The 13592-nt window shown below is 38.9% G+C and overlaps 1 protein-coding gene across 5 annotated transcripts in view; it reads left to right on the top strand.

Annotated features, from left to right (window-relative positions):
- The window catches only part of lrch3 (leucine-rich repeats and calponin homology (CH) domain containing 3), a 64077-nt gene that overhangs the window by 34108 nt on the left and 16377 nt on the right, over window positions 1-13592 (top strand). For 2 of the 5 annotated variants that reach the window (XM_039663690.2, XM_039663689.2), the window contains exons 6-15: window positions 4592-4701; window positions 7030-7123; window positions 7257-7377; window positions 7497-7642; window positions 7730-7806; window positions 9351-9393; window positions 9472-9609; window positions 11972-12019; window positions 12620-12700; window positions 13309-13380. In XM_039663690.2, coding sequence (XP_039519624.2) covers window positions 4592-4701; window positions 7030-7123; window positions 7257-7377; window positions 7497-7642; window positions 7730-7806; window positions 9351-9393; window positions 9472-9609; window positions 11972-12019; window positions 12620-12700; window positions 13309-13380 — 930 coding nt within the window. Of the gene's footprint in view, window positions 1-4591; window positions 4702-7029; window positions 7124-7256; window positions 7378-7496; window positions 7643-7729; window positions 7807-9350; window positions 9394-9471; window positions 9610-11971; window positions 12020-12141; window positions 12196-12619; window positions 12701-13308; window positions 13381-13592 lie in introns of all 5 variants that reach the window. The other 3 variants (XM_089135439.1, XM_039663691.2, XM_039663692.2) reach the window with 3 other exon arrangements.

Genomic DNA, 13592 nt, shown 5'->3' with positions numbered 1-13592 from the left:
AATTGTATGAATAAACATCCATGGAATGTAAATAGTAGCATTTCGCGTTAGCCGACAGCGCTATCACGACTTCGACGCACTAATGCTACGTTCACACCGGACGCAAATAGGACGTCAGGCGCGAATGATTTCAATGTTAAGTCAATGCAAAGACGCTTTACGTGCGTGAAAAATTCCTGCGGCGCGAATGAGGCGTGGAGCGCGGCGCGGAAGACGCGAATACGCCTCATTCGCGCGTCAAGTTGGCGCGAATGGCGCGAATTGAGCGTTGTGCATTCACGCGTTTGACGCGAATTCGCGTCTGCCGCCCGAGTTGAAAAATCTGAACTTTGGCGTGAATTCGCGCCGCGTTAACCAATCAGGAGCTAGCTGCTTGCTCACGTGGTGAAGTGTCTGGATGCTTCAATAAATTATTTTGTTAATATGACTAAATGCATGGTGGGATTATGCACAACAAATGTTTCATCACTTAAAACATTATCTCTATATGGAGACATGTTCATTTTGTATTGAATGTTATTGATTCCATATCTAGAAATAGTATTATGTTGTAAAGACAATCAACATATGTGCATAAATTCGTGTCTGGACGTGAGAGAGAGAAAAAAATCACAGGACAGGTTAATAACTTTTGAAGGCTGGCTCTATTTATTATCAAAACAAAAATAAATGACAGCTAGATTAGATGGATGAGGGGCCGGGCGAGGGTGATCCTCGCTCAGATGCGGGACAACAGGTCCTCAAACTGGGCGCGTGACAGGCGGAAGTACCGCTGACAGCGGCCGTCATCCAGCGCAGCTCCTGGAGCGAGCAAATGGTGAAACTCGCCAAACGGTTCGGCTCCGAAGGGTCCGGTGGACACAAATATACGGCAACGATGATCCCCACGCCGCTGTTCTGCTATCCAGAGTAAATACAGAGCGGTAACTCTCTTGATGAATGCTCGGTCGACATAAAAACAATGACCGCCAACGGATTTTGATTCTGACGCGCGTAAATTTCGCTTCAAACTTTACGCGCGCCAGTTTCGCTCTTGACACGCGAATTAACACTAGTGGTCAAGCGTCAAACTAGACGCGTCAGGCGCGAATTTGACGCGCGATTCGCGTCCGGTGTGATGTGAACGTAGCACTATTGATCCGTCTAACTTCAGTTGAAACGTAAACATTGGAGAAAAAAGAATGTCAAAATGGCCGCTGACCCATGAACTATTGATTGACAGGTCATTTTAGCCAATCGGCGAGTGTTAGGGGTGTCTTCTAAACTCCAACAGCCAACGAGCGTGCCTGGTGAAGATCGGTACCTACCTCTCTTTGAGTGACAGTTTATCTATCCAGTTGCAATAGAGAATGAAATGACGCTATTTTCTGATAGCAAATGAATTTCTGAAAAGACTGAAATGCAGCTTTTGTGGGTGGAATCATCCGATTACATTAGAATCCGTGCGCAAAGCGAGAGTGATTCTCTGCGCGCGTGTGCGTAAACACAACAATCATCACGTGACAGGCTGCGCCGCTAAACTGGATATCGCTCATATTTTTTTCTCCCCTCCGATCTCCGATCTAGCGTTCTGGGCCGGTATCGGCGCGATACCGATGCCGTGGATCGGATCGGGACATCCCTAATTATAAAGGTTGAAAAGTTCCACAGTGCGCCTTTAAACACTGCGTATTTGCTGCGCAAAACACATGCGTACTCAAACAATAAAACAATCCCCAACATGTATAAGCACTGTGTGAATGCGGCAGTGCGCACTCTAGTCTAATGTTAACAATCTTCACATGGAGTAGAATAGGGCTGGGCAAAAAAAATCGATTTTTCGATTAATCGTTTTTTAAAATGTGTTCGATTCAAAATCGATTCTCAACGGCCGGAATTGATTTTTTCCATATAAAGGGCTCGCGGACGCGGTGCTGCATCTTCTCGTCTCTCTGCACTAGGCAAGCGCCAAGCGTTGCAGCTGTCGATACACACACGCGTTCAGGAGTCGGGACATGATGGAATATTCACTTAACAATCGGGCCAGCATTGCATCGTAAGCTATGATCGTAACTAACGTTTATCATTTTCACGTCTTTTTGAGTTTTACAAGCAATGTTAAACCATCCCGTGCTCGCGCACTCTCAGAGATGTCTTTCACTGCGTGCACAGTAACGTTACAGCCTAAATCTGCCTCACAAACAGCTCGCCAGAAACAAAAGTTTTATCCCTGGATTATATCACTTTAACAGTTAAAACACGCGACATTATGTCAAAACTCTGGTCTTGGTGAGTAACCTCCTAAAGACAGTCGGTAATGTCTTAAATTAGCATTAAACGTGTGTGACAGAAAGTTAATGAAACAGTAATGGATTCGCGCACTAGTTCTTAAAGTGAACGCAGCCATTTGTGTCAGTCATTAATTCTGTTGTCATAACAACAGAATATAGTATTAATTGTAAGCAATCAGAATTAATAGCCTTTGTATTTAATTCAGTCTGGACTAAAAAGACTATCCAGTGTTATTTTACATTGGATTACTTTATTCAGTTTCTGTAGTATTTCTGACATACCCAAAAAACTACCCCAAAATGTCTCTTAATTTGTGTCTTTATTCTATTGTATTTATTTGTGCTTCTTTTTTCAATTTAATTCAAAGATTGAAATCAAGCTTCCATACATAAACTCTTAAAACAAAAATAAACAAAAAATTACATTACCATTTAAGTAAGATCAATGTAAAAAAAAAAAAGTCTAAATATTTATATATTTATTTATCTATATTTATCTTAAACATAAAATAACATGATACTGTTTGATCAAGCTGTGCGACTGTTCTGACTTTTTTGCATATTGCATCAAAATCCTGTTTATTCTCTGTGCATTTAGTGTACCTAAAATAAAAAGAGTTTTATATACATGTTTATGGCTCTTAATTTCCTTGTATTAATTAACCACTAGTAAACTTATGTCCACTGTTCTTTTTTATAAATATAGGATTTGTATTACATCTTCATTATAGTCGAATCGAGAATCAAATCAGGAATCGAAATCGAAAATTGAATCGAGAATCGAAATCGAATCGAACTGAGAGCTTGTGAATCGAAATCGAATCGAAATTGAAATGTGAATCGATACCCAGCCCTAGAGTAGAAGCATGGCGGAAGGAGGAACCATGCCGCCGATTTATCCCCTGCAGGGCTGCCAACTCTTACGCATTCAGCTTCCTTTCAGACAGGATGCGGAATACACGCGCAGCGCTTTGTTGCTGCGTCGACCAAAGCACACCGGGGTCAAAGTTCAGAATAGTTCAGCTTTTTATTTGCAAAATTGCAAATTGCGTTGTAGGGCAACGTTGAACCCAGCGGCCAGCCCAGCGCATTCCGCGTCCTGTCTGAAAGGCGCTTTTAATTGTTATTACAATGAAAACCCCATTATATTTAATTTCTCTCTGTATGTTTACAGCATTATGTGAGATATATTTTTTTTCTTGAAAAAATGAACATTAACAGAGTGTAGCCTATACCTAATATTTATCCAAATGAGTCAATATAGAATTAAGATTGAAATCAAATCCAATAATTAAATTGAATATAATAAACACTACAGTTATTGTACCATGTAAACAGTGTAACATGTTGTCACTAAACTTAATAAAGTTCTGTTTAGTTACCATATGTTTTGAAAATACTCCTCCTTTTATGTGATACCCTCATTTCCTTTTTTTTCACTTAGCAACGGAAATGGGCGGAGACAGTCATTTAATTAATCATTATTTTGTTGTTGTTGTAATGTTTCGGGCTCGCCACAATTGTGATGCAAGTTATTGTTTTTTAGATACCCACAATCCATCTGTTTCTCTTGAACAATTAAAATATTGTGATAATACCGTATACCGTGATAAAAGCTCAATCAATTAACCACAGCTTGAAAATTTGATACCGGCACCGGCGAATTCAATTTTCTGTCATGGCTTATTGTGCTCAATTTTCCGAACACACGATGATGTCAAAAACCCATCATGTGGAGTTTTCAGTAAACGCAGTCATTATATCTCAAGTGAAAGTAAACTGTTGGGTGTAACCCAGATTTGTATCAGTATAAAAGATCCTTGCATTTGGTTTTAAAGTGGCAGCAGCCTAATATACCTGCTGCTCCCTGTGTTGTTAAAGTTAATCACACAGAAGAAAGAAATAACTTTAATAACTACTTTTGAATGAATAACTTTTGTAGCTTTAATAAGTATCAATTTATATTTTATTCATACAATGAAGACAATGCAGTTATTTATTTTTATATTTATTCAATTTCTGTTAAATAAACCTATTGATCCTGAGAATGTATGTTTTTTAGTTAATTAAAATTTTGTGTATATTGTATTTGTCTTATAGTTTGTAATTTGCTTCTTTGTTCTTATTTTTAATAACAAAAATATATTGATGTATATTTTTTCCATAAAATAAAATTTCTTAACATAAAATAAGAATTTGGTCATAAATCGCTCCCACCCCTAACATCAAGTGTAGAGTTTTCTTCCCAAAAACAAAACAAAATTAAGACTTCCACATCCTGAGGACCATGTTTATTGATGTGTTTCTGCATCTTCCTACAGATCTGTATAAAGGGAAAGATCCATATATTTAAATATCTGAACATGGAAGCATGTAAAGCAGCATCAGACCTTCCAGACTATGACAGAAGACCACTGCCCTTTGGATCCTGGTGAGAACGTACTTCATTGCACAGGGTTTTGGAAGACATGATGTGGATCAAACTTTGATGTGCTCCCTTGCTTTCACTCGCACCCACATCCAATTTGAGCCAGTGTTTATCAGCTGTATCTCTCAGAGGACACACAGAGCAGGGCGATTTTGCAGATAAGAAGGGAGGGGAAGGAAAAGACACAGACTGAAGGAAAGTTTGGAATGATTGCAATGAAGGTATGAAGAGAGGAGAGTTGCAGCAACACAGGATGACGGTAGATGAAGTGATGTTGATATCAAACTTCTCAAGTGGCAGAACCATGTTCATACGATAGCTAATTTTGTTAAGAAAAGGTCTGAGGTTATTTTTATTTTTTGAGTAATCAGACAATTGTTTGCTCTGTTGCAATAAGTCTAATAAAAAAAAAAAACAAACAAAAAAAAACACTACACCCAAGCCATATCTAGACACCAGAAGATCACAGAGACTTGAAAATAGGCTTCTTTGATTTGGGCCATTAAAGGGACTATGTGTAGGAATTGCTGCCATCTAGCGGTGAAAATGTATTTTGCATTCAGACGAATTGTGCTCTCCAGCTCCTCGCTTTTTGAAAAGCACGTTGCATCTACCGTAACCATTATGTACCAAAAAGCTATGACAGGATTAGCACTCGTCGAAAAAACTCGATGAGTTTTCCTTCGGATGCACAGGTTTGTTATTTCAAACAAACAGCAACCTGACACAACGAATAAATGAATGATTAAATGATTACTGACTGTGAAAAACATGAACTATTGTAATAAGTGTTTAAGCCTTCTTTATTTGTTATATTTTTTGAAGTAGCCTACATGCATTAGAGACCATCATTAACTTCTAACTATAAATGTTCATCTGTCCATATAATAAAGTACACAACCAAACAATGAAAAAAGCTTGAAATTCAGACTGTAACATTGATTTACCTGCCGAGAAGAAAGCAGGACTTTCCTGTCTCATGTATATAATACTATATTCTTTGTTTACAAGGATAAGTCAGATAATTGGCAGAGGTATTTGTAAACCATTGAGGACATATTTATGAATAAAAATATTGATTTTAAATAATAAATTACATAAAAAGTTACACATAGTCCCTTTAAAGGGGGTCGCACACCGGGCGCGCAGCGCAGCGCCGCGTCGCGCAGCGCCGCGTCGCGCAGCGCCATGTCTTCAAAATTCGAACACATTATTCTCTATGTGTGTACACACACCGGCGGCGCCATTCGGCGTCTGTCCGCGCCGCCCAGCTACGGCTCAGGACCGTGTTCAAAACCCTGCCGCGCCACAGAGCGCCATTTGCATAGTTTTATCAAACATAGCCTTTTTAAATCCATTTTTCAATAGGTACTCTATCATATTAACCATACACTAACTGGGTTATTATTATTATTAAGTAGCCTAGCAGTCTAAACCCATCAGTGCGAAATATTAATGCATGCGATGTAAGGTTTGCCTCACGTGGTTCACGGTCGTGTAGAGCCACCTATTGGATTTACCAGGTCACAACACACTTCAGGTACTTTCTGTAGCGTAGCAGTGGAGCGAAATGGACGAAGAAAAACTCGTCAATGAAGTAGGGAGTAGTATGAAGGAGTAGGGAGTAATCAATGAAGTAGTTGCCTAGACAACGGATAACGTTACAACAAAATAACAGACTTAACAAGGTGATAGACACTTTTACTTGGTTAATAACATTCAAACATCAGCTATTTTATTCACTTAACATAAAAAATATATATAATACATCCAGTTTAAACTCACCCATTTTGCAGCTCTTGACTCCTACCAGGAGTTGATTCAAAACTGAGCTCGTGCGAATAGAATTTGCGCGTCCGGTGTGCGATACCTGTGAATTGTTCTAGACGTGGCGCGACGCGACGCGGCGCGGCGCTGCGCGCCCGGTGTGCGACCCCCTTAAGAAACCACCCACAACTATCAGATTATTTTTTGCTTGGTGGAAGTTAAATAATAAAACAAAACCAAATGGACTTGGACCGAACGAAGGACTCAAGGCTTTTATTTCAAGCCTAGAAAACAAAGTTCATAGAGATTAGAGAGTGGGCTTCTTTCATTTGGGCCGTTTAAAAAACACCTTAGTAACTGCATAGCAACAACCTGGTAAACACCACTCTAATTTTCTACAGAAATTGTAAAATATTGTCAAATTTTTTACTACTTGTAGTAGGGTGAAATGTTTGTCAGAAATGAGTTGATTATTAAAGTTATTTCAGACTATTTCTATGCGTTTGTTCCTCATGAAGCAATATGATGATGTGATGTTGCTCTCTCTGGTCTGTCTCCTCTCAGTGTAGAGGATTTGTATTCTGGTCGGCCATACGGAGCTCTGGACTCTGGGTTTAACAGTGTGGACAGCGGAGACAAGAGGTGGTCAGGAAATGAGGCAAGTGCTTTTCAGGTCACTCAATCAAGAAACCAATCTATCAAACTCCATTATGTATTGCTCATTTTATTTTATTTTTTAATTAAATCTGTTTTGCCTTTCCCCCCCCCCCCCCATCTATCCCTTCTTAAAGCCTTCAGATGAGTTGTCAGACTTGCCTTTAAGAGTGGCAGAAATCACCAAAGAGCAAAGACAGAGACGAGAAAGAGAACGCGAGGATCATCGGACGGGGTGTCACGTGACCAATGGCACTAGTGAGATGACATTTACATTTATGAAATGGACTGTAATGATAAGCCACGAGAAGCTGTGTATTACAATTATTTTTGCCATGGTTTAGTGTATTTTAAGCACTTTTTGTCTCTTTCTGTAGTGGACGCAGAGCTTGAACAGATAGACTTCATTGACAGCTGTACAGGGGATGATGATGATGAGGATGGGCGGAGCCGTAGAAGGGCGGAGCCAGTCAGCCTCAGCTCTCAGTTTATGGCCTACATTGAAAGGCGAATCACCAGAGAGGTGCGTATTAGTATTAAATGGCTGATTTTAATTCTGATTTTGTTGTTAGTTACCCCAGGGTTTATGATAGCTTTAACTTGTTTCTAGGGTTCACCTGTGAAGACCAGCCCATCCAGAGACTTAAGAACTGATGACCCAAGACGTCCAAACTCCTTAAATAACCGGTATTGACCAAATTACACTTGACTTAACTATATATATTTTAGGAAGTGTGGTCCTGGTCAAGACAATCTCCTGAACTCCAAACTGAATGTCAGATTGGGAAAGAAAGGTGGTTTAAGCAATTTTGAGTGTGGTGTGGTTGTTGGTGCCAGACGGTCCGGTCTGAGTATTTCACAATCTGCTCAGTTACTGGGATTTTCACGCACAACCATTTCTAGGGTTTACAAAGAATGACATGAAAAGGGAAAAACATCCAGTATGCGGCAGTCCTGTGGGTGAAAATGCCTTGTTGATGCTAGAGGTCAGAGGAGAATGGACCGACTGATTCAAGCTGATAGAAGAGCAACTTTGACTGAAATAACCACTCGTTACAACCGAGGTATTGCAGCAAAGCATTTGTGAAGCCACAACACACACAACCTTGAGGCGGATGGGCCACAACAGCAGAAGACCCCACCGGGTACCACTCATCTCCACTACAAATAGGAAAAAGAGGCTACAATTTGCAAGAGCTCACCAAAATTGGACACTTGAAGACTGGAAAAATGTTGCCTGGTCTAATAAGTCTCGATTTCTGTTGAGACATTCAGATAGTAGAGTCAGAATTTGGCGTAAACAGAATGAGAACATGGATCCATCATGCCTTGTTACCACTGTGCAGGCTGGTGGTGGCGGTGTAATGGTGTGGGGGATGTTTTCTTGGCACACTTTAGGCCCCTTAGTGCCAATTGGGCATCGTTTAAATGCCGCGGCCTACCTGAGCATTGTTTCTGATCAAGTCCATCCCTTTATGCACCTCATCTACCCATCTGATGGCTACTTCCAGCAGGATAATGCACCATGTCACAAAGCTCGAATCATTTCAAATTGGTTTCTTGAACATGACAATGAGTTCACTGCACTAAAATGGCCCTCACAGTCACCAGACCTCAACCCAATAGAGCATCTTTGGGATGTGGTGGAACGGGGGCTTCGTGCCCTGGATGTGCATCCCACAAATCTCCATCAACTGCAAGATGCTATCCTAACAATATGGGCCAACATTTCTAAAGAATGCTTTCAGCACCTTGTTGAATCAATGCCATGTAGAATTAAGGCAATTCTGAAGGCGAAAGTGAGTGAAACAGTATTACAGTAATATGGTCTTCCTAATAATCCTTTGGCTGAGTGTGTGTATATATATATATATATATATATATGTATGTATGTATGTATGTGTGTGTGTGTGTGTGTGTGTGTGTGTGTGTGTGTGTGTGTATGTATGTATTGTTCTAATTATTGTTCTAATCTGTGTTAAATGATTATATTTATACAATTGTATGTATAGTACTATAAAATAAATTATAATATTAAACAAGTTGTGTACAAGTAATCATATAATACAGATAATATATAATGTTAGGCAAAAAAACAGTTATACACACTTATTGTACTGAAAAGGAAAGTAACATAAAAGGGGCAAAAAATACCTAAAATAAAATATAATAACTAAACTAAAAAGAATAGTCATCTGTGTTGTCACTAAGAGTTGTTGTTCTCTCTTCAGCGGTGGTTCGGATACAGCGGTGACGTCTTACGCTCATAATCAGGTAAGAGTCGCTGTATATACATGCCTCATTATGCAGTAAATCAAAACATATTGGTTTTACTCTGGTTCTGTCTATCAGCGATCTGCTGGTGTGGCGTCAGGTTCTGGTGGCGGTGTGGAGAAAGTGAGACGAGAAGCTCAGCTGGCGGCACAGCGGTACGAGGAAGAGAGACAGAAAAGATCAGTGCAAAGAGATGCCGTTATGAATTACGCTAAGGTACTCACACGCACACACACATAATTTGCTATAATTATATTTGCCAATTAGAGAGCTGCAGTGAAGACACATTTTTGTAGGTTGTCATTTAGCATCATCCTGGTTTCTTCGACAAAATCTCAATAGGGTTTTCCCATTGGCTTTTGGATTATTGCCATAAATAAGGTCCGTGACAAACAAGTTTATGATTCTTACACATTTTATTCATCATGATAATCACAAATGAACACATTATGATTATGAATTTAACTCTAAATACAATCGCCCGAGGGTAGTCTATAAATGAACTACACAACTTTGAGTTAGTTCACCCAAAAATTGTGTCATAATTGATTCACCCTCACATTATTCCAAACCTGTAAGACTTTCTCTCATCTTCAAAACAAAAATGTAGATATTTTAATGAAATCTGAGATTTCTGACCTTCCGTTGACAGCTACACTTTGACGCTTCTAAAGGTTCATAAAGAGATTGTAAAACTAATCCATATGAATTGACCGGTTTAGTCTAAATTCTCTGTAGAGACACAATCACTTTAAATGATGAACATATTAGATATGATAAACAGAAGCTCAAGCATGCTTGATGTGTGAGAACCAGTGAGGTTCATTCACATGTGTTATGCAGCACATTTGAGCTTCCTCAATGAACCAATGAGGTTTGTTGTTACGCATCAAGCAAGTACAGGTGAGCTTCTGTTTATGTTCACTGATCAATGTTTTTATGCGAAGAAAAGCCTAAATTCATTCTGTTCATCATATGAAGCGATTCAGTCTCTTCCGAAAATTTGGACTAAACCGCTCAATCCATATGGATTAGCATTTTTGAGTGAACTAACTAAAAGTTTCTGACAACTTTCAGTCTTCATTTAAAAACATTTTCCCTGAAAGTTTGAGTTTAAATAGTTTGCAAAAGCAGTATTATAAACACAATGAGGTTGTGAAGACAGTTCAGCGTGATGTTTAATGTCCCAGACAACCTCTGTAGGCCCGTTTAAACACGTAAGCAACCGCTTTTTCAAGACGAGCTTTTAAAAAAAATCACAAGAAGATTTTACTGATGTATTTTATTCTGTAGATAAAAATTTGAAAATATCTTGAGCTTGTCTTGACCACTGTAACTTATGACTTTTCCCTGGCTTTGAAGGACTAGGGAGTGGGAAAGGCAACATTAAATCACTGTTTGGCAATATCTATTATTAAAACACTAGGAGAGGGAATAAGGCTAGCGGGAACGGCAGAGCAGGTGAAACTTATTTATAAGTGCTATGATCAACAAAATGTAGAGAAGATTAAAGAAAATAATTATTTAAAAGGAAAATATCTATATATATACACATGCAATAATTCAAATACACAGAGTATGGGGAGGACAAAGGAAACTGGACAGTGCCAAAGCAAAGGAAACAACAAAATACAACAAAATCTTTTTAGCCCCGTTTTAACTTATTAAAAAAGAAAAGGTAGAACGAAAAATCTTCAACGTCGAAGATGTCGTATCTACTATACACTAACCACCAAAAAATACAGCTGTTGGCACATGTCCCTTACCTGGTGTATTTATACAGAAATATGTCACATGACATTACTTGCCTATCCCTTTTTCTCCATCCAGCACAAGCACAATGATAATGCTTTCAACAACTCAAGAATGAAGGGACCAAAATAGGGTACCAAGATAATGTTGGTTCACATGGTTACAGAAACAAACTGACAAAACAAACACAGTCACAGCTCCAGTCTACATGAAGGCAAGTCTCTGTTTCTGCATTGAGGTGTCCTTTTTATAGTTTCCCTGGCTTCCAGTGGCGAAATATTCACAAATCATTATTTGACGTCAGCACGGTCAACTCCCCCTCTCGGATGATTAACAACAGCGGGAACCAATCAGCACATCACCTGGTAAAGTGAAAGTAAAAACTGTGAGCTGCAGAAAAAAGAACACCAAACAACACATCCAAACGCCTTTGAGACAACCACAGACCTTATTTCAGGCTTTAAAAAAAACCCATTGAATTCAGGGCGATGGAACTCGTTTCCATGTTTTGGCCAAGCAAAATACTATTGGTGAATTTTTTATAAGCCTAAAACAAAGCTTTTTGTACAAAAATACATCATCCCCGCAGCAATCTATAGCTGTTAAATCTTGTTGTAGGGCTGTTTGAATTGTAATTTTAATATTAGTATAATAAAAGTTGCAGCAATTATATCAAATAATGTCGGATTTGAAAAAGAAACATTAACATTGAGATGCTCTGATGGGTGAAATTTGATCTGTAGCATCCAAATCCCAGTCGAAAACTCCCAAATTATGCACCATGCCACCATGATGGGAAGACAATTTTCTGTCTTTGTACTTTCAGCATAAATCAACTCCGAGCCCTACGAAGCTCAGTCCATCAGACAGTGAGGTAGGTCTTATCCTCAGATTTGCACATTCACTTCCTCCCTATCCATCACCATCTCTGTGTGTGTGTGTGTGAGAGAGAGAGATAGAGAGTCTGTAGTCATATGCATTACTGTCCCACCCCAGAGTCTGTACCCTTCCCGACGGTCCACTCACACCGATGACTCCGCCCTCTTCATGGTAAGAGCCAATCAGCTCGAATCATGCACCATCCTCCATCTCCTTTCTCATCGTGTGTTCTCTTCCTAACAAATATCAGCATTAGTCTTTAGAACTTAGCATAATGTATTAACACGATTTAAGGCTATTTCCATTTAAAACTGCTTTTCTGATCAGTTTGAACGGCTAACATGTTTTGAAGGTGCACTCAGTAATTAGTAAGTTTTACCCATAAATGGATCGCATTATATTGTAATCACATTATATCTTGTATTTGATAGTTCTTATTTACTTACTGAATGCACCTTTAATATTAGATGCTTTTCCTAATGTGCATCTTTAATACGCTTGCCCTGCTTCTTTTTGCTTCCCTGTCTGTCCCTTTACTTTCTGTCTCTTTCTCTACTTCTCTCTTTCTCATATATGTTGGTTCTGTCTGTGTCAGAGTGAGTTTGAGCCTCTATTGATATTTGAGATAGACACAGATACCAACACTATTAAGAAGAGGCCAGACCCTCACAAACAGGTGAAGGAGATACACAGACACGTTTATCTGCTGTCAAAATGGAGACTTAGCAAACGCAACTAAGAAAAACAATTTATGCTAAATCAAGCATCACAAATAGTGTTGGTTATAATTAGGGTTAGGGAAATGAATGAAACCTGAAATATTTGTATTAAACTAGTGTTGCAAAACGTATTAGTACATTTGAAATAATATGTAATGCATAATATTTAATTGCTTGTTTGGAGCCTTCATTATTTTATTTGTGTAGATGCAAATAAATTTATTGTGGCTGTTCCTTGATCATTTTACTTTCAAAACATGCATTAAACGTTAATATTAGTTTATATTAATGTGTTCATATTTATTATATTTTTATAAATCTGACTCCTTCAAGAAAACAGTCATCATTTTTTGAATAAATTAAACCTTATTTAATGCATTACTGCTGTAATATTTCCTCTTCATGGTATGTTTCCTGCAGTCTTTTTAGTAATAAACAATGAAACCTGACGCTTCCAAAACACTTACACTTTCTCAAACATTCTATTTATTCCCTACATTCGTCCTTTATTTCTCCTCCTTTCCTTTCATTCCTATCCTCTCCTCATTTCTTTGTGGTTGGCTAGTCTCTCTCTGCTGTGCCGCTGGATGGGTGTGTGTCTCCCGCTTTATCCGTCGCCCCCTCCTGTACGCCGCAGGTACTGAACCGCAAGAGCCTGGAGATGATCGGCCTCTAGATGCAAATAGGCTGACTGTGGATGTTTCTTGAACATTTTACTCTCAAAAATTCACTACACAAAGATATTGTGGTTGCACTCAGATTTAACACTCTGTCATATCCAGGCAGAATTAATATGACAAGTTTCATTAAGGAAATTATGCTGGAAATCTGTCATGTCCTGCTTGTTTA

The sequence above is a fragment of the Pimephales promelas genome, chromosome 10, assembly GCF_988280905.1.
Source record: "Pimephales promelas chromosome 10, fPimPro1.hap1.1, whole genome shotgun sequence".
NCBI lineage: Eukaryota > Metazoa > Chordata > Actinopteri > Cypriniformes > Leuciscidae > Pimephales > Pimephales promelas.
This window is presented reverse-complemented; position numbering and strand designations above follow the sequence as displayed.